At 38.2% G+C, this 25,781-nt stretch overlaps 1 protein-coding gene across 14 annotated transcripts in view; it reads right to left on the bottom strand.

The window, feature by feature from the left end:
- Positions 1 to 25,781, bottom strand: part of Dnah9 (dynein axonemal heavy chain 9) — a 373,887-nt gene that overhangs the window by 208,297 nt on the left and 139,809 nt on the right. For 13 of the 14 annotated variants that reach the window (XR_002386940.2, XR_015443305.1, XR_015443304.1 and 10 more), the window contains 6 exons: positions 23,246 to 23,403; positions 15,626 to 15,764; positions 13,405 to 13,692; positions 9,992 to 10,202; positions 2,537 to 2,664; positions 1,180 to 1,288 (listed from right to left, as the gene is read on the bottom strand). Coding sequence is in view for 9 of the 14 variants with exons in the window: in XM_087192015.1 (XP_087048141.1) it covers positions 1,180 to 1,288; positions 2,537 to 2,664; positions 9,992 to 10,202; positions 13,405 to 13,692; positions 15,626 to 15,764; positions 23,246 to 23,403 (1,033 nt within the window). In the remaining 5 variants the exon portion in view is untranslated. The remainder of the gene's footprint in view (positions 1 to 1,179; positions 1,289 to 2,536; positions 2,665 to 9,991; positions 10,203 to 13,404; positions 13,693 to 15,625; positions 15,765 to 23,245; positions 23,404 to 25,781) is intronic. The other variant, XM_087192019.1, reaches the window with a different exon arrangement.

The raw sequence follows: 25,781 nt of genomic DNA, 5'->3' as shown, positions 1-25,781 counted from the left end.
TTCTGCTGTTAAAAAAGTCACCAAGTTTATGGTGATTTGTTATGCTTATTACAGCAGAACCAGGAAAGTAATACAAAGTAGGAGACAATTCTCCTGTCCCACGTACACCAGTCTCAGCAGAGGCCCACGAAGAGGAATCTGATATTTTGATAGATATCAAAATTTTATTTTAAAATTATTTTTTATTTTGTTATTTTATAAAAAATCAAAACTTTATTTTTAAATTAAGAAATTTATTAGTACATATTTGCAGTACATAATGATGGATTCATTGGGGGAACTGGTATATGTATATAACACATCTTAATTTTTTTGTTTCCCTCCCTCTGTCTCTAGATCCCTTCTCAATTGCAAAATATTTTTTATAGTTTTACTGAGGTATAATTGATATATAAATCACTGTACATATTTAATGTATACTGTTTGTTGAATTTGGATATATGCATCCCTCTGTGAAACTATCACCACAATGAAGGTAATAAAAATATCACCTTCAAAAATTTCTTCATGCTCTGTTCTCTGCTTTTATTTTTGTTGTTGTTGTTTTGGTTGTGTGTGTGTGGAAGAACACTTGATCTGAGATCTATCTTCCTAGCAAAATTTCTAAAGTACACAATACAGTATTGTTAACTATCAGCACTGTGTTGCACAGCAGATCTCTAGAGCTTCTTCATCCTGCATCACTGAAATTTTGTGCCCTCTGAACAACATCTCCTGTTTCCTCCTGCCCCAAGCCTTAGAAACCACCATTATGCACTCTATTTCTTTAAGGTTGATTATTTTGCTAACTAGGTTCTTATCTTCTACTCTCTGCTAATAAATTTAATCATGGAGATAGAAGAAAGTTATGGTAACATTGATATTTTCCACCAGGAGTTAATGAGATATGGCAATGGTTGGTCATCTCCATTGACTTGGAGGTTAGACATGACCTAAAAGTAGCTTAACTCAAGACACTTATGTGCAGTGTACAGCTGTCCAGTTCAGAGGCTATTTGGCTATTTCCCTTTGCATGCCACAACACTTATGAATTAATGAAATTAGATGACTGGTTGTATAGCACCTGTTTGCCTTTGTGGATGTGGATTAGGAATGAGAACTAGGCCAGAGCTTGGATGATCAGGTTTCTGGCCTTGGGGAACCTGTCTTCATTGAGCAGCATTACCTGTGGGGCCTTACCTGCTCTGGAGACGGTTGCTGGAGTGGCTGTGTGCAGGTGGCTGATCTCAAAGAGGAGCCGCATGGTGGGGTTGAGAGGGATCCTCTCGTTGCTCGCCAAGGTCAGCACCTGGGAAGAGCAAGGAGAACATCCACTATGGGGAGGAGCTACAGGCACTGCCCACTGGTGAGATTGGTGGATTATTGCCAGTCAGGGTGTGGATGTGCTGTGGTTTGATTATGCTTCTTATGTGCTGGAAACTTAATCCTTAATAAAACAACACTAAGAAGTGGTGCCTTTCAGAGGTGATGAGGTTAAGAGGCCTCCACTCTCAAATAGATTAATGCTGACTGTAAAAGTATTTGGGGCTGAGAGTTCCATTCTTTGCTCTCTTGCACTTCTCTTTGCTGAGTGAGATGGCACAGCAAGAGGGCCCTCGCCAAATGTGCCTCAATCTTGGATTCTCCAGCCTCCAGAACAATGAGCCAAATAAGTATCTTTTCTTTATAAATTACTCGGTCTCTAGTACTTTATATAGTAGCACAAAACAAAGTCAGGATACTATTTTCTTCTTTTTTATTATATGTTACTTTCTACTACACCAATATTATCTTCCTCTGCACCCCCCTCCAATCCCACTTTCTTGTCCTCTGCGTGTGTGTCTGTAGAATCAGGAAGAAAAAGTTATTTAAACTGTTTAAATTGATGCCGATAATTTGAATGAACTAGATCACTTTGGAATAATAAAACTATTAAAAGAAAAGTGCTTCAGTTTCATATTACTGCTCTTCCTTCTAAGTAGTCCCGCTGGGAGAGCATGCATTTATTCTTGATGATTCTGTGAATGTTGAAGCCATTTTAACACTTCCAATCTGGATGTGCTTTTTGCACAAGTTTAGGAGTAGCTATCAGCTTAACAGCCATTTTGTTGGCATTCACTTAATTTTCATTATTTATAAAAAAATACATGAACTCTCAATGGATGGATATTTACCACCATGGAGGGTATTTGACAGGCTCATAGTGTTTCTGATGCTTAATTTTCTTACTTATAGGAATTAGAATTAGAAAAAAGATTTGAATAGATGACTTAAAATTCTTTTAAGCTCTAAATATAAAATGAGTCTGTAGGCAGGACATTCTGAAGAAAATTACAACCATGCCATAAATGAGGTGAGCAATGGCAGTACCACTGAAGCAGGCCAAGGTTGCTAGTGGGAATCTATCTGTTGGGAGATGTCTTCACAGATACCTGTGGTAGTTGCTAACTCTTGTCCAGCCATCTTGTGGAATTTAGATTTCCAAATGTGCTCACCACACAGGAACCAGCTTAATAGATGATTAGAACTGATGTGGGGATATCCCCACCTTTGATACCTTGTTGTCATCCATGACAGTGTTCAGAGACTCAATCCACATTGGATCTATGTCACCATCCAGTAAAATCCATTTGGGTCCATCATGGGAAATGTTGGCAAGATCCCGCATGATGGAGGAGAACAATCCTAAATGGAAACACCGATAACTTATTTTCCATTTCATCATCAATTCTTGTTTTCTTAACACAACTTCCCCCTATTGGCTACCACACTCAGAAGGAGATGTAAATAGAAAAGGCAGAGCAGACCTGCTTTGGTAGCTTGCTGTACCAAAAATGTGACAGTGCCCAAGGTGCATTCTGTCTATGCTCCACTTGTTTCCTAACATACAAAAGAACCATAGAACAAGCAGACACAGCGACACCTGATTATACCAGACTTTTAAGTGACAAACGACCCAGTGAATCATTCCAGCCAGTCACTGTGACATAAACTCCATTACAATTTTTTAGATAAAGATTTTATCCTTTGTAATTGCACCCTTAGCAAATTTTGCCCAAGATAGGCTTTGTGAGAAGACTCAATGTGATTCTTATTGTCATTACATGATATTCATACATTAATTTGGGTAGAATTAATTTTTGATATTAAACTTTCCCAGTCATAATATGGTATGTCTTTTCATTTATTAATATATATTCTTATGTTCATAATAAAAATTTACAACACCTCTTAGCCCAAATGTATTCCTAAATATTTCATGGTTTTTATTGTTATTGTGGGTGAGAATTTATCCCTCTTTATTTCTATTTTTAGTTGGCTATTGGTTTTATGTTCAGTTTAGTAAATTTTCTTATTCATACTAGTGATTTTTAAATAATACCTCATGAGTTTTCTATGTGTGGAATTGCAAAATGAGGAAAACAATACCCTTTATTCCTCTAATTTTCACCATATATTCTCTTTTCTTGTCCTACCACGTTTTCTAGAACCCTAGTATGCAATGCTGATTAATAATATTGATAGTAGGCCTCCATAACTTGTTTCTTATTTTAGTGGAATAGGCTTTGATGTATCATTATTCAGAGAATTTTCATTTTCCTTTCAGCTTTAGGTACAGAGTATGAGATGCCCTTCTATTCCTATTCTACTTAGAACTTTCTATTAGGAATGACTAATGAGTTTTCAGTATTGATTGACTGACCAAATGATTTTCTCCTTTAATTTAACAATAATTCTTATTTATACATTAAAAAATTGATCTATATTTACATTCCTGGAAGAGATTCTACTTGGTCAAACTACTTTTTTTTTTTTAGCTACTGTTGCATTGTATTTATTGACATTTTGTTTAGAATTCCTGCATCTATATTAATAAATAAAACTGGGTTATTATTTTTGGTTCCACACAAAAGTTGCTATCAAAATTATTCTGACTCCACAAGATTATTTCAGAGCTATATTTTTATGATTCTGGAATTATTATTTTATTTTTTGTCCTTCTACTATTTTTAAATTTTTCTTTTCATTAGTTTACTCAAGTTTTCTATTTCTTATTAAGTGTTCATTAAGGTATGTTTTGCTATGGGTTCATCTATTTTTCAAATATGTGTCATTTAATTAAATAGTCTCTTAATTTAATCTTTCCTATACTCATTGTTATAATTCCTAATCATGTTTTTACCTTATTTCCAATGAATCATGATCATAATTAACTTATCATATTGGTCTTACAAAGAACCAATACTTATATTTATTTATTTTTAAAAATTCTTTTATTGGTACATTTTAGGTATAAAATACAGTTACGTTCATCATTGGGATCTTGTACTATTACACAAGTATCTTGGTTCTTATTTTTTTCCCCTTCCCCTGCCCTCCCTCCCCTCCACCCCTATTTGCAAAGACTTTGTTTCCATTTTTTTCCTTTTCTCATATTTTTTCTTTTCCCTTTTTTCCTTTCCCCTATGCCTCCCACTTCCCCTGCTCCTTTAGACCTTTTCTTCCTGTTACACAATATCAATTATACATTTTTTAAATTACAATATCAAGATCTAGGAGACATTACCACAGATTTTACAGAATTTAAAAGGATATAGAAAGCATATTTCAAAAATCTGTTTTGAAATAAATTTGACAACTTCTAAGAAGTAACTTGGAAGGCAAATTAATGAAGCTAACTCTGGAGGAAATATAAAATTTGAATAGCACCTATTAAAGAAAGTATTTTTCTAGCTTGAAAACCTACCTATATGACAACAGCAGGCTCATATACATTTTAACTGATAAATTATATCAAACAATTAAAGCAGAAAAAAGAAGGAACACTTCTCCCCTCATTTTAGGAACTCAACATTTTGCTAATCCTAAAACTGGATAAAGATAATAGAAGAAAAAAGTATGAACATAGACAGAAATTTGTTCAACAAAACAAACTCTTAGAAGTCAGATCTGGCAGGATGTAGAAAGTGGTTTTGTTTTAGGGATGACAGTGTTGGTTCAGCATTGGAAGTCCCACCCCCAAAAGTCATCATTTAAACAGAGGAAAGGAAAAAGCCTTATGATCCTGTCACTAGTTGGAGAAAAAGTATCGGACTAAATTCTACAGCTGTTCATGGTAAAAGCTATCAGGAGCCTAGAAGCAGAACAGAAACTTCTCAACAGATTAAAGACATGTACTCCATACTTCCAGCGAGAATGCCTTATATGAATGGAGAAGATAACAATGCTTTCTCCTTAAGGTGGGGAACAAGGGCAGATATGCTTACTCTTCATCTGTCCATTAAACTTTGAAACCTAGTCCCCACTAAAATAGTCTGGCAATAAAATGACACAATTAGGATAGGATTGGCAAGGTAGAAGCAAAATCTTTATATGTAGATGAAATGATCATCTACAGAGAAAATACTAAAACATCTCCAGGAGCCCCTAGAACTTGTATTTGAATTTAGCAGGATTAGAAAACAAAAGGTATATATAAAAATTCAGGTCTGTGTATACTTGCTATAAATGAAGAATTGGATATTGAAATTTGAAAGTTATGTAGGAGTAAAAAGGACCTAGAAAAGTTAAAAAAGCCCAAAAAACAAAAACAGTGTTGGAAGACGTTTAGTACCTAATTTTAAGACTTCTTCTAAAGCCACAGTAATCAAGGCAGTGTTGGTGTAAGGAAAGACATATAGATCATTTAAATAAAACAGAGAATCTAGAAATAGAACCACATATATATGGCCCACTGAGTTTTGAAAAATTATTTAGCATTAGCATTTTATAGAATATAAACTCAATTCAAGAGCCGAGGAAAAGACAGTGTTTTCAGCAAATGGCACTAGAACACCTGGTATCTGTATATAAAAAATTAACCTCAACCCTTTATTTCCATACATGAAAATAACTTGAAGGGATCTATGAACCTAAATATGAAAGCCTAAAAGTATAAAACTTTAAGAAGAAATTATAAGGGAAAATATTTATGAATTCAGGGTAGGCAAGAACTACCTAGTATACAAAAGACATGATGTATAAAAGAACAAAATTGATAAATGAGATTCCATCAAAATTCAGAACTTTAAATGACATCATTAAAATGAAAAGTAGTCCTTAAACACACCATATTTACAATGCATATAACCTATGACCAGAATATATAAAGAATTCTTAGAGCTCATTAATAGACAACCCAATTAAAAAGTAGACATAAGAAGATGATAAATAGCCAGTACAGCACAAGGAAAGGTGTGCAGTTCCAGAATCAGAAAAATACTAATCAGTACAATAACAAGATTGAATTATAAACTCATTAGGGAGATGAAGTTAAAAGTTTTAAAAGCCTTGTCATGACTTTTTCTTTTTGTTGGATTCTCCCTCTTTGCCTTTAATTTGTCATGCCCAGTGGATTCATTCTGCTGGGTTTCCTGGGGTTGTGATCCTCATTGCCTTTTCCTAGGGTATTGTCTAAAATTTTTTGGAGTGCCAGTTTGATATTCATGAAGTTCCTGAGGTGCTCTTTATCATGAAAGTATCTTATTTCTCCATCAATTTTGAAAGATAGTTTTGCAGGGTACATCAATCTGGGTTGGAGGCTGTTTTCCTTTAGGGCTTGAAATACATCACTCCAAGCTCTTCTTGCCTTGAGGGTTTGCATTGAGAAGTCTGCTGTGATTCTGATGGGCTTTCCTTTGTATGTGATTTGTTTCTTTTCTCTCACTGCTTGTAGAATTTTGTTCTTCTGTTGGATTTCTGGAATCCAACAGATTCGATGCCTATGTGTTGATTTTTTTTTTTGATCAAGGCTATTTGGAGTCCTATATGCCTCACTTATGTCAAGTTCTTTTCCCCTCCTTGGGAAGTTTTCTCCCATCACTTCTGTGAACGGTTTTTTTAATGTCATCTGCACTCTCTCCTCTTTCTTCATTGACTCCAATCAGTCTTATGTTATTCTTCTTTGCATTGTCTAGCAGCTGCTGGATTGATTTCTCATGTTCCTTTACAATTTTGAAGCAATTTTTCTTTTCCTGGTCACTAATGGCAGTCTTGTCTTCTATATCTGAAATTCTATCCTCACATTGGTTCATTCTGCTGCACAGACTTTCGATGGAGTTTTTAATCTCTTGGAAATCTGTTTGCATCTGTTTTATGGATTCCATTTGTTTCCTGTGTTGGGATTCCATCATGTACCTCAGATCCTCTATTTTTTTATCTGGGTCCTCTTCAGATTTATTAATCATGTCTTGCACCATGAGCACAATCTTTGCTATTATCTGAGCAATTATTTCTGATTTCATTTTTCCCAGATCCTCTTTTGTTGCCAGTTCAGAGAGTCCAGGTGGTTGAGTATCAGATTGTTCCATCTTGTTTCTCGTTGGGCTTCCTGTAGGTGATCCAGAAATCTGTTTTTGAGGCTTGTTTACATGTCTTCTCATTTTCCCGGGGGGGAGGGGGTGCTTCTGGTGCCTGCATGGCTCACCTTCTCTGCCCTAGGAGCCTGGGATGGCGGCGGGGGAGCTTCCTTCCAGGTTCTGGGACCAGCTCACCTTCTCTGCCCTAGGAGCGTGGGATGGCGGCGGGGGAGCTTCCTTTCGGGTGCTGGGATGGGCTCAGCTTCTCTCACTTATATTTATTTTTGATAATTTTTCTAACTAATTTCAGATTTTATCTTTATTAGTTTTTTGCCATAATTTTCTTCAAGTTTAATTTGAGCAATTGCTTATTAGAGATACTAATTTCCCCTAGTTCCAGCCTGGCTTCTGTAATAGAGTTCAAAGTTTTTCCTTATAGTCTTTAGTTGTATCTTGCAGATTTTCTATGAAGTATTTTTTCTCCTCCTCCTCCTTCTCCTCTTCCTCTTTAGTTCTTGAAATAGTTTGTATTTATATATAACATTTTCAGGGAGTTTTATCAAGAATAATATCTCTTCTTTTTATTAGTGGCAATGCAATTTTCTTTTTGATCCAGGAATAGAGAGCATTTTTTGATTTACAGGTACATAGTAAAATTATTTTGGCTTATTTTCTTGCTAGTTGTTTCTATTGTTTTATCAGAGAATGTGGTCTATAAATTGATACTTTTGACTTCAATATAGATTTCTCTATAGCAAACTGAATTTTTAATTTTTGCAAATGTTCCATGGATCAACTAAGAGAGGAATATTTTCTACTTATATGATGCAAAGTTTTATAACTATGTGTTATATCGAGTGTGATGTTTTTGCAAATTCCTCTATGCATATACTTATTTTTAATTTACTGGCAGTACCTAATTTTGTAAAAGGTATATTCTAACAGCTCACTGTTTTTTTTTTTTTTTTGGTACGGGGGATCAAACTTGGGATTCTGTGTTTGCAAGGCAGGTGCCGGAACCACTGAGCTAAATCCCCAGGGCCAGCTCACTGTATTTTTATTCTTAGTCAAGTTTTCCTAAGAGTTTTAAAAGGCTATATTTCATTTTTCTTTGAAGTTATATTGTTTAATATCTATAGATTTATGATTACTACATCATCTTTGTCAATTTTCCCAAATTTAATGTATAAACTCAATAACATTTTATTTAGAATTCTAACAGTTTAAAATGTTAACTTTATTATGAAGCTTAAATTTAAAATGGAAGAAGCAGTGCCTGAGACTATGTAAGAAAAGTATAAACACTGAGGGGCAACATCATCAGATATTAAAATATACTGTAAAATGATTATATCTTGAATGAATGACATTCAGATAGGATTAGATAAATAGGAGAGTAGAACATAACAGAAAGCCCAGAATCAGATCTCAGCATGTACAGAATTTAACAAATGACAAGCTGGTGTTTAAATTCAAAGGGAAAGGATGGTTTACTTAATAAATGATGCTGCCACAATCAACTGTCCATCTGGAGGGAAATAAAGTTGATTTTCTACTATACCTCATACTAAGCCCCAGAATAAATTCCAGATGGATAAAAATGTTAATGTAAAAATAATCCTTATTGACCAAATTTATGATACTATATCTGTAGCTGAAAATTAAAAAGAGTTACAAACTAAATAGAAATCTCAGATGCTAAAAGACTAGACAGACATAATTTCCTTTAAAAAATATGCATGGTAAAATACGCCATGAAGTGTCTATATATGACAAATAATAGGTAAGGAAAAAGCATTAGCAATGCCTATGACAAATAAAGAGTTAGTATCTTTGATATACAAAGAACTCTAACACACTGATACAGTATGACAAGGGAATATAAAACAGAAGAGCAAATTACTGAGACCAATAAGAAGGAAAAGATGCTAAGCCTCACTAATAGTCAGTGAAGTAAAAATTAGAGATGCTGCTTATTAAATTCCCTTCCTTTAGGCCTCTGACTGAAGTTTCTAAATTAAAGAAGAAATACAGTTTATCTCTGATGGAGTCAGACATTTAAACCTTAGGAGGAAGGTGAGATTTCTGCCTTGCAGAAGCACAGAGTGAATATGGGTCTGGAATCCTCTGAATCACTATGGACAGGAATGCAGCCCTTGGGACCCTCCTGGGAGTGGGAGGATACCTTTAGCATCACCAGGGACCTGGCCCAGGCACAGTGTCCCTAGGTGCAGCTTCCCCATCACCACCGGGACAATTCCCATAGAGAGAGAGAGGTGCCTCTGTGCGATGCTAGTCTGCAGCACTTCTTTAGGAATGGGCCTGGGGCTTCTCTAACTTGTGCATACCTTCAGTTCATTGCCAGACAGCGGCTTGAGCTCCACTCGGCAAAACACAATTGAATTCCTAACCTTCTTTATCCCTCTGCAAAAGGCAAGGTCCTCTCCAACAGATGATGGAAGAGGTCACTGAGGTGGGAGACCATCTGAGAAGCTGTGGTTCCCCTCCCAGCCCAAATTGGCTTCTTCCTTTCTGCTCATCTTCTCATAGCCTTCTGTGGCCCCAAACAGACCAGTTTAATCTTCTCTACTCTGCAGCTCACTCCACCGCACCCAAACTTGCCCAAGGAACTCTTAGGAGAGCAGAAACTTTTTCCTTGGGGGACCTGCTCTTACCATCCTTCCATTCTCGTGTGGCTGGATTGATGATGCCAAAGAGTTCGTCATTTGTGACTGCTTTGGGATTGAGGTCAGTCCAGACGGGGCGGCGCTTCATGATCTGATAGGTCTTGTGCAAGGATCTCAGCACTTGTGACTTGCCAGTGCCGGTGGCACCCACCACAAACACAGAGTGCCGCACAGCCAGCAACTCCTCCAGCTGGACCACCTGGGGAGACATCCAGAGGGATGGATTTGTCATCACCTACCCACCAACCGCTCTTCAGTGAGCCAAGCTGCTGTCTGAAATGAGATCAGCCCTGAGTGAGGCAGGTTGTGGTAGGAGATCCCGAGTCTGCTCTCAGAGTGACCACGGTATTTCTCCTGGGACTGGTAAGGAGGAGGGTAGTAGTGGTGGAGACGGTGACGAGGTGGGGCTCTGGTGCCAAAAGACTGTGTCTGGTGCTGACAGGAGACTGTATCTTATCTAGGAGTCTTATATTCTCAGATTTTTTTTCTCATGGCAAGCAGATTGAACAGTGCCACCAGACAGACCCTTATACTGCTAGGAATTAAAGCCACTTTGTGGTTCCATTGATTTTTAAAAATTAATTTGAACAACATTATTGAGATATATTTTATGTACTATAAAATTCACCCTTTAAAAGTGTACAATTCAAGGGCTTTTAGCATATTCACATAACTTTACAACCATCCAATTTTTGAACATTCTCATCTCCCCAGCAGGAAACCCATATCCTTTAGTAGTCAGTCTTCATCTTCAAGTCCTTACCCAGCCCTAGGCAACCCCTGATGTAAATTCTGCCTCCATTGTTTTGTCTATTCTGGACATTTCACAGAAGAAGAATCATAAAATATGTCTTTAGTGAATGGCTTCTTTCATGGAATATGTTTATACCTCCTCACTCAACCAGGATACTTTCATTCTTTTTTTTTTTTCTGTTTTGTTTTTTGAGAGAGGGTCTGACTACATAATTTAGGTTGGCCTTGAACTTACTGTATAGCCCAGGGTGGCCTCAAACTCAAAGCAATCCTCCTGCCTCAGCCTCCTAAGTGCTGGGATTATAGATCTGAGCTACTATGCCTGGCCACTTTCATTCTTTACTCTTAGCCCTTAAAATCCTATTATGACCTGTATCTGTATAAGTCTATGAACATTTACTCTGTTCAGTACTGAGTCTTTTTGGTCCAGACATACAGCTCTAGTAGGTTTTCTACAATCTCATTGGTAACATGTTGGATAACCTAGCTCAGTGTTCTATTGTCATCTGCCTCTCACACTCTGTGCCTGTTTCTTTCTGTATGTACTTATTTTACTGTACATAAACATAAATACATAAAGAGTTTCATCCCAGGAGACTCCTTTGACTTTATTTCCAGTCCTCTTGTTGAATTTTGTGTGTCACCACTGATACTGATACAATTTTACATTTCAAAGAGCTCTGTAAAATTCTCCAACAGGTCCTTTTGAAGAAGACATCCAATTCTTGTTCTGTGAGTACAATTTTCTTTATTTTCTTCAAGGATACTAATGAGAACATCTTAAACGTTCTCTTTCTTATGTTCACTGGGGTCAGTTGTGTGTGTGCAAGTGTATGTGAATGTGTCGACCTTGATCTCTCATGGTGTTGAATTACTCCAGTAGTTGGCAAGCCAAGTTTTTTCCTACATTCTTTTTTCTTTATTAGTATATGTTAGAGATACATAAGATTTACATTCATTTTGGGGAATTGCTATATCTACATATCTGCATTTAGAGATACATCTCTCACATCCTAATCATTTTTACTTCCTCTTCCCCCTCATCCCTCGCCTCCCCTTCTCCTCAGAGCCCCTTTTCATCTCCACAAAGTATAATATCTCTGTTTCACATCATCTATCTTTAATTTTTTTCTTTAAATTATTTATAGTCTAGGTTTCTCACAAAAGAGAACCCATGCAATATTTAACCTTCTGTGCCTGTTGTTTTCACTTTCACTCTTCTGCTGGCCCTTTTCTTTCTACCCACAATGCCATCCTGCTCCCCTCTAACTTTCAACAGTCTTTCCACTGGACTTGGGAAAAGGGTAGTGAGAAGTGGGGAAGGGCCAACCCACAGAAAGAGTCACAGCTGCAGAGGACCAGGAAATGTTTTGCTCTCTTCTGTAAAAAGAAATTCTGGAAATGAAAGCAGATAGCTACTTATAATGGGAAACAGATATTCTAATTCACTCTTAATTCTATTTATATATAACCAAGGCTCAAACTCTACCACCAAAAGTATTGTGTGCTAGAAACACCTCCTGGAGGGCCTAGAAGGAACCTGCCCCTTTGCTCTAAGTTCTGCTAAGGAGTGCATGCTCTCCCCCATGAACTATCCCAGTGGAATATCTTGGAGAAGTAATGGAGTTTCCATTCCCTCACCTGTGAAAAAACTCACCTGCATCATTTGCCTCAAGGGCTGTTGGGGCTTGGGGAGGGGCTCAAATGTGATATAGAATGGAAAGCCACTTGTGAACTCCAAAGTGGTTTTCACATGCTTCTTACACATATTACTGAACGGGAAAAAACATCTATCCATGCCTCTTAACTTCAGAACCCTTGGCCCTTTTCTGGTGGCAGTTGTCTCCTCTTGCTCGAAGGCATACTTGTTTGTATGAAGGGATTTCTACTTCTAACATTTTTTGCATCCTGAAGACATTAGCTTATACAAAATTGCACAGTAAAAATAACAGACTTCTGGAAAAAAGAATTGGGGTAGGCCATTCAAAATGTAGAGAACTTTGTATTCAAAGTCCTAAAAACTCAAAATGAATTCTAACCCAAATGAAATGCCAGTACAGTTAATTCCCTAGGCATTTTTTTTTTTTTTTTTAGGTACCAGGGATCGAACTCTGTTCCCTAGGCATTTTCACCCTGCCTTGTGGTCAGTCCATCCCTTGCAGCCTTAATTTCTCATTGATCAAGATGTAGATCTTGAGTACATCTGATTCTTTTAGAGACCATTTTAATCACAATTAAGGATCTGATCCAAATGGAGCCTTCTTCATTAATGCACTGTTTTAACAGAAAGGGAGATGGCTTCCTGGGGTCCTCACGAACACTTGCAGCCTCGTCAGCAGACAGTACAAAGCACAATGATTCTACAGCCAGGAGTTACATTTGCAGTAAAGTTTGAGCTTTTTTCTTACACTTTTAAATGTATCTGTTTCCTATTGATACTCATGGTAGGAGGTATTCCATTCTTTCTTATTTTTCTTACCATGCATTGCACATTGAAGATCAGCAATAAAGACTGCTGAAATGAATTGTTTCTATCTATATGTATCAGCACATTAAAAAAATTCTTTGGACCAAGGACAAAGAATAACTGATTATCCAAGAAAAGAACTAAGAGGCAGAGAAGTCTTGAGAGGGAAAGCCTCACATACCTTGAGCACAAAGTTGTCCTCAGCTTGCAGCTTCAGGTCCACAACTGCCTTCCTCACCAAAGCCTCAAAGTTCAGGTCTCTCCTCCGGGGCACCTCCAGGGTGGGAAAGAGGTCCCCAATCAGGCCCATGAACACAGGCATGTCATCAGTCACAATCTTGGGGATGTTGAAGTCTCGTAAGGAGCGCATCAGGACCTGGTCTTCAGGCCGGTCAGGGTCTCCTCGCTTTAGTGATCCTGCTACCATGAGTACAGACTTGATGGCCCGCAGGCCCCAGTCATAGTGATCCTGTAGCAATGTGGGCAATCCAGGTTAGACCAAAGCTGCTGGGATGCAGAGTACCACACGGTCAGGGGACAAATTAAAGATAGTGAACATTACAGGTTACTTCTGAAGGCCAGGTAGAGGCATGGGAGATGACTGACAACTTGGAAAACTGTGACCACAAAATTCTAGCTCCTTATCTGGCATTACCTACTTTTGTAACTGTGAGGACACCAAAGCAGACACAGACCACACGAGGCTCCCAAACCGGGAGAAGGTGGTGGAATGTGGTGCAGAGTGTGGAGTCTGAACTCAAATAGACCTAGGTTCATGTCCCAAATTCTGTCACTTGCTTTGTAGCAGATCACTATTCAAAGAATGCCACAAAGGAAAAATTTTTTGTGCAATAAAGACAAAAGGCATGGAGATTGTACCTGAGGCTGTGGATCAGATTTCTCTGAGGGAAAGGTATTAAAGAAAATTGGAAGAGGTAGAATCCAATGCTTACACTCAGCTTACAGTTAAGAAAGAAGGGGGAAGAGGATGTCTACAGGCTCAGAGTGACATGAAAATCAATTTAATTCAAGAAACTCAAGGAAGACCAATGATGATGCAGCAAGGAAGGCCAAGGACAGAGCCATGAGTGGTAAGCTGTAGAGGTAAGCGTAGGTAGACCAGGCACCATACAGCTGTTAGCAGAGATGAGTTTGTTGGTCTTTACCCTAATACCAGTGAAGAGCATTTAAAAATAATTCCTCTAGTGAGTAGCTAAAGAATGGATTACAGGACCTGAAGTACAATTGTAGAAACTAGAACAGAGGCAGTTGCAGTAGCTTAATTGAGACACAGGTGTTGGAACTAAAGAGGTACAGTGAAAATAGAAAGAAAACGAGATTCATTTGAGAAATATCAATAGTGTGGAATCGACCCTAGTTTGTTCATAAGTAGATATAGGGCTGGGGAAGAGGAAAGTGTCAGTGGGATTCTCAGGGACCCGGCACTGACAAGTGACCACATCGTGGAACATGGGAGAAATCGGCTGGGGTGGAGTTGGAAAGGGAGAACAGATTCAGATGTGCTGAGCTGAAGCTCTTTGTAAAGACCTGTGGTGTAGAGCATTGATTATACAGGTTTAGAGCTGAAAAGAGAGGTTGGGGATAGAGCTGTGAAGACTGGAACATAACTGACCTGGTAGTCAGTGGTGGTAGAGAACCAAGAGAGCATACAATAGGAAAGAAAATACGAAGACCTTGGGACTTTTTCCCTCTTGAACAGATTTCACAGGGATGAGAGAGCCTGTGTTGTGCCAGCAAAGGTTATCAGCACAAGATGACCCCAAAGGGAAGGTGAAACTGATTGGGAATAGCTCAAGAAAGCTTCTTTGCTATCCTTGCCATCATGCAATTTCCCAAGGCATAAACCTTGCAGATGCTTGGTCCCGGGGTTCCTTGTGAGAGGACCAGCCTTAGGCAGAAGCCACAGGTAAGGCCAAGCAGCACAAGGAAACCTGGGGCTTCTTAGCACTAATTCTCTTCCTGACACCCTCTCCATCTCCTATCCATTCAGGTAGAAACCATTTCCTCCAGGAATTTTTCTTGGTGAGACATTGGTGTCTGTGAAATGCTGCTAAATATTACAATAAAAATAGGTTCTGTGCCCAAAAATATGCACACAAATTTTTATTGCAGAACTACTTAGAGATTTATTTATTTATTTATTGGTTTTGGGTACTGAACCCAGGGCTTTCACAATGAGCTGCATCCTCAGTCCTTTTTTATTTTTTATTTTGAGACAGGGTCTCACTATGTCCCCAGGTTGCCCAAGCTTGGCTTGAACTTGTGATTCTCTTGCTCAGGTCCCCATAGTACTGGGAGTTTGGCATGTACTACCATGCGCTTATGGGTACAGTGACTCTGTATAAGAAATGTCTAATGCATTGGCTCCCTGAAGATCCTACCTGTTTGGAGAGAAGTTCTTTGCACAACTGGTAAAGGGTGATGAACTTTCTGGCTAATATCCGGGCTTCAATGAATCCTTCTGCCACCAGCATGATCTCGCAGATCAACTCAAAGTCTGGGACAACCATCGCGCATGGCCTGTGTACAGGGAAACAGAAACTGAGCCCATCAGTTTCCCACTCATAGGCTCAAAGGGGAGACTAGAGGATAAGAGACACTGGCTGACAACAGTGAAAGAGGCATCTGTGGGTACAAATACACATGAAAGGACCTTTGGAGTCATTTCATCTAAGACTCCCAATTTCTTTTCTTTTTTTGTTTCTTTCTTTTTTTTTTTTTGCTTAAATTCTTTTATTAGTACATTTTAGGTATACAATACATTTACATTTATCATTGGGTGCTTGTACCTGTACATGATGTATGTTGGGTCTTATATTTTTCCCCATTCATTACCTGTGCTCCCTTCCCCCCTCCCCCCTCCCCCCTTCCCTATTTACATAGACTTTGTTTCCAGTTTTTCTTTTCTCATAATTTTTCCTTTCCCTTCTTTCCTTTCCCCTTCCCCACCCACTTCACCTACCTCTTTGGACCTTTTCTTCCTATTTCAAATTATCAATTATTCATTTTAATCCTTATTTACACTTTCAATTTCCCACACTAGAGAAACTATTTGGTATTTACACATGTGTGTCCTATTTATTTCACTTAAGAGGATGGCCTCATTATCCATTCATTTAGCTATAAACAGCTCTAGTTGCTTGTTCTTTATGGCTGAGTAGTATTCCATTTTTTTAAAAAACCACATCTTCTTTATCCAGTTGCCAGTTGATGGGCACTTGGGCTGTTTCTAAGTTTTAGCTATTACAAACTGTGCCGCTATAAACATGGGTGCACATATATCATTGTGGGATGATTCTTTTAATTCTTTGGGGAAGATACCCAGCAGGGGACTAGCTGGGTCAGATGGGACCTCCAGCCCTAGTTCTTTGAGGTATCTCCACACTGATTTCCATAGTGGTTGCACCAGTCTGCACTCCCACCAACAATGGAGAAGGGTTCCTTTCTCTCCACATCCCTGCCAGCATTTGTTATTTGTTGATTTCTTGATAGCAGCCATTCTTTGTGGGGTGAGGTGGAATCTCAGTGTTGTTTTCATCTGCATCTCTTGAATGACCAGTGATGTTGAACATTTTTTCATATATCTATTTGCTGCTTTTACTTCTTTGTCTGAGAAATGTCTGTTCATTTCAGATGCCCATTTTTGAATTGGGTCTTTGAATTTGGGGGGTCTGATTTTTTCAGTTCTTTATATACTCTAGATAGTAGTCCTTTGTCTGAGTTACAGCTGCTAAAATTGTTTCCCAGCTTGTATATTGTCTCTTAGCTCTGTTGGTGGTTTCTCTTGAAGTGCAGAAGCTTTTTTATAAGACGAGATCCTAGTTGTTGATTCTTTGTGCTAGTTCCCATGTTACTGAGGTTTTGTTCATAAAGTCTTTTCCTAGGCCAATATCTTTCAGAGTTCTACCTAACTTATCTGCCAGAAGGTTTAGTGTTTCTGTTTTAATATTTACATCTTTAATCCACTTTGATTTTAGTTTAGTGCATGCTGATAGATATGGGTCTAGTTTTAATCTTTGGTAGGTTAAAATCCAGTTTTTCAAACACTGTTTATTAAACAGGCTATTTTTCCTCCAATGAGGATGGTTGGCTCCTTTGTCAAAGATGAGGTGGCTGAGTATGTCTGAAGTTGTTTCTGCATCTTCTAATCTATTCCACTGTTCCTTGGGTCTGTTTCTTTGCCAGTACCATGCTGTTTTTGTCACAGTAGCTTTGTAGTATAGTTTCAAATTGGGAATTATGATAAGTCCAGCCATGTCTCTGTTGCCTAGAATTGCTTTTGCTATTCTAGGTTTCTTCTGGTTCCAAATGAATTTTTGGAATGTTTTCTCTAGTTCTGTGAAGTATATTGTTGGAATTTCAATTGGCATTGCATTAAATCTAGATAGTAGTTTTGGAAGTATGGCCATTTTTACTATATTGGTTCTTCCTACCCAGGAACAAGGGATGTCTTTCCATTTTCTTATATCCTCTTTGATCTCTTTCTTCAGAGTGCTGTAGTTTTCTTTGTATAGATCTTTTGCTTCTTTTGTTAGATTGATTCCTAGATATTTCATTTTTTGGGTGCTATTGCAAAAGGAATTGTTTCCCTAATTTCTTTCACAGTAAGTCTGTTATTTGTGTATAAGAAGGCCATTGGTTTTTGAATGTTGACCTTGTATCCAGCTACTCTACTGAATCTGTCAATGAAGTCTAGATGTCTTTTGGTGGAGTTTTTTGGGTCTTCTATGTACTGTATCATATCATCAGCAAATAATAACAGTTTAATTTCTTCCTTTCCTATCTTTATTCCTTTTTATGTCTTTCTCTTTTCTAATTGCTGTAGGTAATGTTTCCAGAACCATATTGAACAGGAGTGGTGATAGTGGACATCCTTGTCTTGTTCCAGATTTTAGTGTGAAAGTTTTCAGTTTTTGACCATTTAGTATGCCATTGGCTGTTGGGTTTTCATAGCCTTAATCGGGTTGAGATAAAGACCTTCTATTCCAATTTTCTGTAGGGTTTTTATCATGAATGGGTGTTGGATTTTGTTGAATGCTTTTTCTGCATCTATTGAGATGATCATATGTTTTTTGTCCTTAACTCTGTTAATATAGTGTATTACATTCATTGATTTACATATGTTGAACCATCCTTGCATCCCTGGGATAAATCCGACTTGGTCAGGATGTATGATCTTCTTGATGACCCTCTGAATTCTGTTTGGCAGTATCTTGTTGAGGACTTTTTCATCTATGTTCATTAGGGAGACTGGCCTGTAGTTCTCTTTTTGGGTTGGGTCTTTCGCTGGTTTTGGAATCAAAGTAACACTTGCTTCCAGGAATGAATTTGGAAGTATTGCTTCCCTTTCAATTTCCTTGATGAGTTTAAAGAGTAATGGTGATGGTTCTTATTTAAATGTTTTGTAGAATTCAGCAGTGAAGCCATCAGGATCTGGGCTTTACTTTGCTGGTAAATTTATTATTACATTTTCAATTTCATTCATTGTTAACTGGGGTGTTTAGAATTTCTATATCTTTTTCATTTAACTTTGGCAATTCATATGTATCTAGGAATCTGTCCATTTCTTCTGTGTTTTCCATTGTATTAGACTACAGGTTCTCAAAGTAGGTATTGATGATCCTCTGGATTTCTGCTGGTTCTGTTGTGACTTCCCCTTTTTTGTTCTTAATTGCATGGATTTGAGTCTTTTCTTTCTTTTTTTGGATAAGGTTGGCTAAAGGTTTATTAATTTCATTTATTCTTTTGAGAAACCAACTCTGATTCATTGATGTTTTGTATCATTCTCTTAGTCTCCATTGCATTGGTTTCTGTCCTAATCTTTATAATTTCCTCTCTTGTGCAAGCTTTGGGTTTGTTATGCTCTTCTTTTTCTAGGAGCTTGAGGTTCTGCATTAGGTTATTTATTTGAGTTCTCCCAGTTTTCCTAATGTGGGCATTCACTATTATGATTTTCCACGTAGAACTGCTCTCATTGTGTCCCATAGATTCCTGTATGTTGTACTAGCATTATCATTTACTTGTAGAAATTGTCTAATTTCTTCTTTAATTTCCTCTGTGACCCATTGGTTGTTGAGGAGGGTATTATTCAGTTTCCATGTGTTTGTGGGGTTTTGCAGTTTCTTATGTTATTGATCTCCAATTTTATTGCACTGTGGTATACAGGGGGTAACTTCAATTCTTTTACATTTACTTAGACATGTCCTATGAGCTAGCATGTGAGGCAGGCAGTGGAACCACTCAGCTAAATCCCTGGCCCTAGAATGTGGTCTATTTTGGAGAATGACCTGTGTTCAGCCAAAAAGAATCCATATTCTGATTTTGTGGGGTGGAACACTCTGTACACATCTATTAAGTCCATTTGTTCCATAGCTTGGTTCAGTTCTAGAATTTTGTTGTTACTTTTTTGTCTAGATGATCTGTCTGTGATAGGGGTGTATTGAGGTCCCCCACTACAATTGTATTAGTGCTTATTTGGTTTTTCATGCCCATTAATATTTGTTTTGTATAGTTGGGGGGATTCTTATTTGGTGCATATGAATTTAAGATTGTCATCTCTTCCTCTTGAATTGTTCTCTTCACAAGGATGTAGTGACCATCTTTGCCTCTCTTAATTAGTTTTGATTTGAAATCTACTTTGTCTGCAAATAAAATTGCTACCCCTGCTTTTTTCTGGGTTCCTGTTGCATGGAAAACTATTTTCCATCCTTTTACTTTCATTCTATGAATTTCTTCTTGAGTTAGGTGTGTTTCTTGTATTTAGCATATTGTTGGATTTTGCTTCTTAATCCATTCTGCCAGTCTGTTTCTTTTGAATGGTGAATTGAGGCCATTAACATTGATGGATGTAATTGATAGATATTGACTCATCCTTGTCATGATGTTTTACTTTTGTTTGATCCTTTATTTCTTATTTTTCCCCCTTTCCCTTTAGTTTCTTACCTTGTCTGGTGGCTTCCCTCTGTTGGGCCTCATGGAGTTGTGACCATCATTGTCTTTTTCTAGGTTATTGTTTAGAATTGTTTGGAGGGCTGGTTTGGTGTTCATGACATTTCTCAGGTGTTCTTTGAAAGGCTCTCAATTTCAAGATGAGTCAACAAGAATAAAGGAAGTGCGCTCTCCTACCCAAGGTGATGGATGATGCTGGCAGATGGAGCAGGGTTGGGGTCCTAACTCCAAATCAGATCTTTTAATTTGAGGCTGTGCTTCACAAAAGCACAAAAGCTGTGGATTAATAAAGCAAATTGTCTAGAATAAACTAGAAGCTAATATTGAGCAACTGAGTTTCTCTGGGTGGCTGTGACAGACTGAAAGTTTCCCTAGCCTATCTGCAAGATGTGTATCTCCCCCAAATGCTACACACTCAGGTATTATTCTGTGTTTATTTACATACAAATGTAAATTTCTAAAATTGATGTCTAAGGTAGGTGGTACCTATTAATCCCATCTTGACACAAAATGGCATATATAAGAATACAGGGGGAAAAAAGAATATAGGAAGGAATTTTTTTCTATATCTAAGGATTTACTGTGATTTTCCCCTCCTTTGGCACTAGCCACATTTGATTTTGAAGTGACTTTTTAAAAATTAATTTATTAGGTATGTAACAGGAGTCTAATATTACATTTTAAATGCATTTCCCCATTCTTATATAAAAATTCAAAATCATTTCATTTATGTCCATATTTCTCCTTGAAATATTTTGCAATGTGGTCAATTGCAAAGAAGCTGCCGAATAATTTGATTCTCAAAATTACCTGGCAACCTTAACATTAGGTTACATGTATACACTCAACAGAATACAACGTGGCTGTGAAAAACATTGTTGTAGAAGGAAAACTATTAAATGGCATGAGAAAACATTAATTAATGAAATCAGGATACTAAACAATACAGAGCCAGATCCCAGTTCTGAAGAAGAAATGCTCAGTTCACACACTATTGGGAGGAAAGTGATGAGTGGTTACACTGATTATCTCCAGATGGTTGGACCAGTCTAAGAAGGAGCAGTGGCTCTGGGTTTGCACTCCAGTTCTGACATTTACTAGTTGGGCTGCTAACTAACTTCAGTAACCAGGGTCACTGCCTTGCATAATTTGCTGACTCCATCTGTTTTCTCACTGTAAAAGGGGGGAAACTAGTAGTTCCTCCGTCATAGAGTCTTTGTGAGAATTAAATGTAAAAATAGATTTTTGTATTTAATTATTTTTGGTACCAGGATCAAACTCAGGACCTTGTGCTTGTGAGGCAGGTGTGGTGCCACTGAGCTAAATCCCTGGCCCTGTGTTTATTGTTTAAAAAAACATTTTTCTCTTCCCCAAAATTATCTTATATGGCTATATGTGACTGGATTCAAAGTCTATATTCCCTAAATTTGTATATTGGAATCCTAACCCTAGTGAAGACTTTTGGAGGTGGGGTCTTTCAGTGACAATGAGGTCCTGAGGGTGGAGCCTTCATTAATGGGATTAGTGCCTTCATAAGAAAAAGCCATCAGCCTGTTCCACAGGTTCTGGCCATATGAGGATACAAGAGAAGTTGTTCATCAGCAACCTGAAAGTTGTCTTCATCAGAATCTTAAGTACCAGTACCTTGATCTTAGACTTTTGGCTTCTAAAACTGTGAGAAATAAATTCCTGCTGTTTAGGATACCTAGTTTATGGTGTTTTGTTATGTCAACCTGAATGGACTAACAATTCTTTTTAAATGTAGGGGAAAAAACTTGAAGAGATAATTCTTATCTGGGTGATAACCTACCCGTATTATTGTTTGTCACTCAAAGCTTACTTTTGTGTAAATAGCAAATAATGCAGTATTCTTTGGCAGTTTAGACAGCTTGTTAATGTTTGAACACTTCTTGTTTAAAGCAGGACCTGCCTGAACAAGGAGACACCCATGCTACTTGTGGGACCTGGGAACTTGCCACGACTGGGGTGGTTTAAAAGTGAGGGACTAAACTATGCAGGCGGCTGCCCTCTAAGGACGCTACAAGCCCACGCAAGCCTTCATGCCACCTGCATAAACAGAGACCACCAGTGTCTCAGTCAAAAATGAGACAACAGCTTTGTCACAGCTCCTCACAATCTATGTCTTTTAAGTAAAAGTTTAATAAGCAGAAAATCAGAAGGTGGCATACATCTTTCAGAGTTCTCTTTGTTAGGCCTACTTCACTTAGCAGAAAAAAGAATGTATAGTCTGGTTTCTGCTAGGAAACACATATGTGTCTTCTTATCAAAATGAAGAGGTATGTGAGGGAGATTAAAAAAGGAATTGAGAAATGTCACGTACACGTACCAACTGGATGTAAGCATAATGTACTACAAGCATGTACCAATAAAAATTTTAAAAGTAAAGAAGATTTAAAAACATAGCAATATGCATGGGAGGCAAGGGTGAAATAAAAGAGGTAGGTGTTCCTGTGCATTGCTGCTATGAGTGTAATTTGGTACTACAGTTTTTAGAAAGTAATTTGGCAGTGTGTACGAAGAGCCTTAAAAATGTTCCTAATTGTTAACTAGTAATTCCACTTCTGGGAAACTAGCCAAACAAAATAATCATGCATATGGAAAAAACCACTTATATACAAAAATGTACATTACAGCACTCTGTATGAATTAATTTTAAATGTTAGAAACAGTTTTAATATTCAACCAAGAGGGACTACTTCATTACATTGCAGACTGTGCACTTGACAGAAAAATATAGTCATTAAATGAGATTTATTAAAAAATATCTAATAGAACAAAATATTTATAGTAGACTAGGAAACCAAAAATTAAAAAAAATAGACTGCAAATATAGACTACAAGGATATAAAATTTTAAAAAAAGATATATATCAAAAAATAAACAAGAAACAATTTTATATTTGATGGCATTATAGGTGGTTTAAAAAAATCTACTTTTCTGTAAATTCCAAATTTTCACTAATGTATATATCACACATTTGTAACACAGGGATAAAAGAAACCTCTCTTTGGAGGCCATCATGTGGGGCTCACCTGAATAGAGCCTTGAGGTTTTCAGGCAGCTCTGCACGGCCAGCGTAGCCTGGGTTCATAGTGATGAAGATGCCCACAGAAAGATTCAGCTTAATCTCCTCCCCCAGGAAGTTGAACTGCTGCTTCTTATCTCTAATCGCATCTTGGATGCTTTTAACCTGTTGGACCAGTCAGCAGAAAATACCTCTTCAGCATGTGTCTTAACTACCCCTGGGCACTCAGAGTCACACTCAACACAAGCAATTTTCCTGTGGCCCCTTTCACGAAGCACAGGCATGGTGACCACCCTGCACACTTTGCTGATGGCATGGGTGCATTCTAAAGAAATCTGGATGTCTACATCCCTATTTATGACATCATGGTTTTGAGACAGGACTGAGAAGTGAACAGGTACAGACTCTGAACACAGGCTTCCGCTGCAGTACTCACTAAGGTGAGTTAGGGCTGACCATGTGCCAGGCACTGTTCTGATCATTTTCTGTGTATTAATTCATTTGAGTCTCATCACAGTCCTTGGAAGAACTCTTTAATCCCATCAGTCCTGTTTTTCTATAATGAAAAAGAATCATGAAGAGGTAATTTGTCCACAGTTACAGATCAACTAAGGGTAAGAATTCCAATCTAATCTAATCAAATCATCTAATCCACTCCAAACCAATCAAATTTAATCTTGTTCTAGGGATTAAAGTCTATAAAGAATTTGGTGCATAAAAATTCGTAGTAGCAACACACATGGAAACTGTCAGTGCAACCATCATCACTGCTTTTGTGGTCTTTGTCATGGTTGAACTCCTCACTGCCCCTGCCCAGCCTGGATCTGTAGAATGACTGCATGAGAATGGGCAGACAGTGGATAGAGTGTGTCCAGTCCATGTGAGGAATGGCAAGAAGCATGTGTGAAGATAACTTGGGGCCAATCCCAAAGAATTGTGAATCTCTTTCTAAAGCAACTCAATTTTTTTCTTAACTGCAATCTGGAGTCAGAGGAGTATTTAAACCAAAGCTTGACCTGGTCAGAACCATGTTAGAGATCACTTAGTGGGAAGAGAGGGACAAATGAAACTTAACTGCTTATATTCTCATATCTGGTCCTTTGAAGCACATGTCCAAAAATGATCAGCAGCAAAAGAGGAGGAAGACAAAAGGCACACAGCTAGTGGTAGGATAGCTTTTCAGCCAGGCCCCACAGTATTCTAGGGTTTTCTAGTCTCTTAGGGTTTTCGTCTTGAAAGCTGGGACCAGCACAAGGCTTTAAATGATCTTCGAGCATAGCTGGAAGTCTAGGCTGCTGCTAGAAAGGTCAAGGGTAACCTAGTTCCATAGAGATGGGGCCACAGGGTGTGTGTGTGTGTGTGTGTGTGTGTGTGTGTGTGTAGAGAGAGAGAGAGAGACAGACAGACAAACAGACAAACAGAGAGACAGGTGGACCATCTACACTGGGCCTGGCTATCTTCAGTGCTTGGAAGGGCAGTGTTTGCCAGCATGCATGACAGCTTTGCAATTAGGATTCAGCTCCCATCCTAAAGTAAAGCTCTAATGACTGAATGCATTTGAGCTCGTAGCAATTAGTGGGAGACTGAAACTTCATTTCTACGTGCAGAATACCAATGGAATCCTGGCAGAAGCAGCCTCCATCACCCAGTAACCTGGCCCAACAGATTAACCTCCATAGTGTGCATGGGGCTTACAGTCCAGTTCAGCTCTGTCATGGAGCCAGCCCTTTGCTGCTTTCATCACTCTGCAAGGTAGGTAGGTGGCTGGTAAGGGCTTATTCTCTCTTTTGTACTCAGTCCTTGTGTTTGTAAAATATACAAAGCACTTTTCTGGCTAGGGAGTGGGGAAAGAATTGAATTAACATTTACAAATTGCTCTGCTACCTTTGGGCAAAGGTTAAGGTGAGAGCCCAGGCCCCTTTCTGCTGCTCGTTCTGACTCAGCATTCCCTCCCCAAACACCAAAGCTCAGAAAACTCATGCTCAGCAAGAATTTACGATCCACTTTTGGATAGAAGGCATCTGTGCTTTTGTGTAAAATTCTGTAGAGGGGCCCTTGAGGGAGAGACCTGAACAGACTGGAAGATGCAGTTTCTGTTGGAGCATTGGTGCTCACAGATGTTGCCCTTAGCCTGGCTAACGCAGGAATGGGAAAGCTTTGCTGGTTCTCTTCGGACATCAATTGGAATATGATAGTGATCAGAGTCCTGGTGGCTCGGATAAAATCCAAGCCTTGGAAAAGTCCAGAGGTTTCAGGATGTAGGGGGAAAAGCAGGCAGCTTGGGAAGGTAAGGATTATTGAATCCCACCCATGTGGAGGTACACACATAGGTAGGCACTGACAGCCATAGCTACCAAGTATACTCCACACTCATGAGGGGCTGTTTCTTTACTTACTGTTTTTGGAGAATTTTAAGCCACAGGGAATGACAGAAAATCATTACTGACTTTTTTGACCACTTGATTAGTACCAGCTGGTATTCTGAATATTTTACATAATTATTCCACTCAACTCTTTAAACAGCTGCTTGAGGTGAGTGATCT

The sequence above is a fragment of the Heterocephalus glaber genome, unplaced genomic scaffold (genome assembly GCF_053883595.1).
Source record: "Heterocephalus glaber isolate CG9 unplaced genomic scaffold, H.glaber_assembly_v1.0 deba00001564, whole genome shotgun sequence".
In the NCBI taxonomy this organism is placed as follows: domain Eukaryota; kingdom Metazoa; phylum Chordata; class Mammalia; order Rodentia; family Bathyergidae; genus Heterocephalus; species Heterocephalus glaber.
Note: the sequence above shows the minus strand (reverse complement) of the source record. Positions and strands in the feature narration are given on the sequence as shown.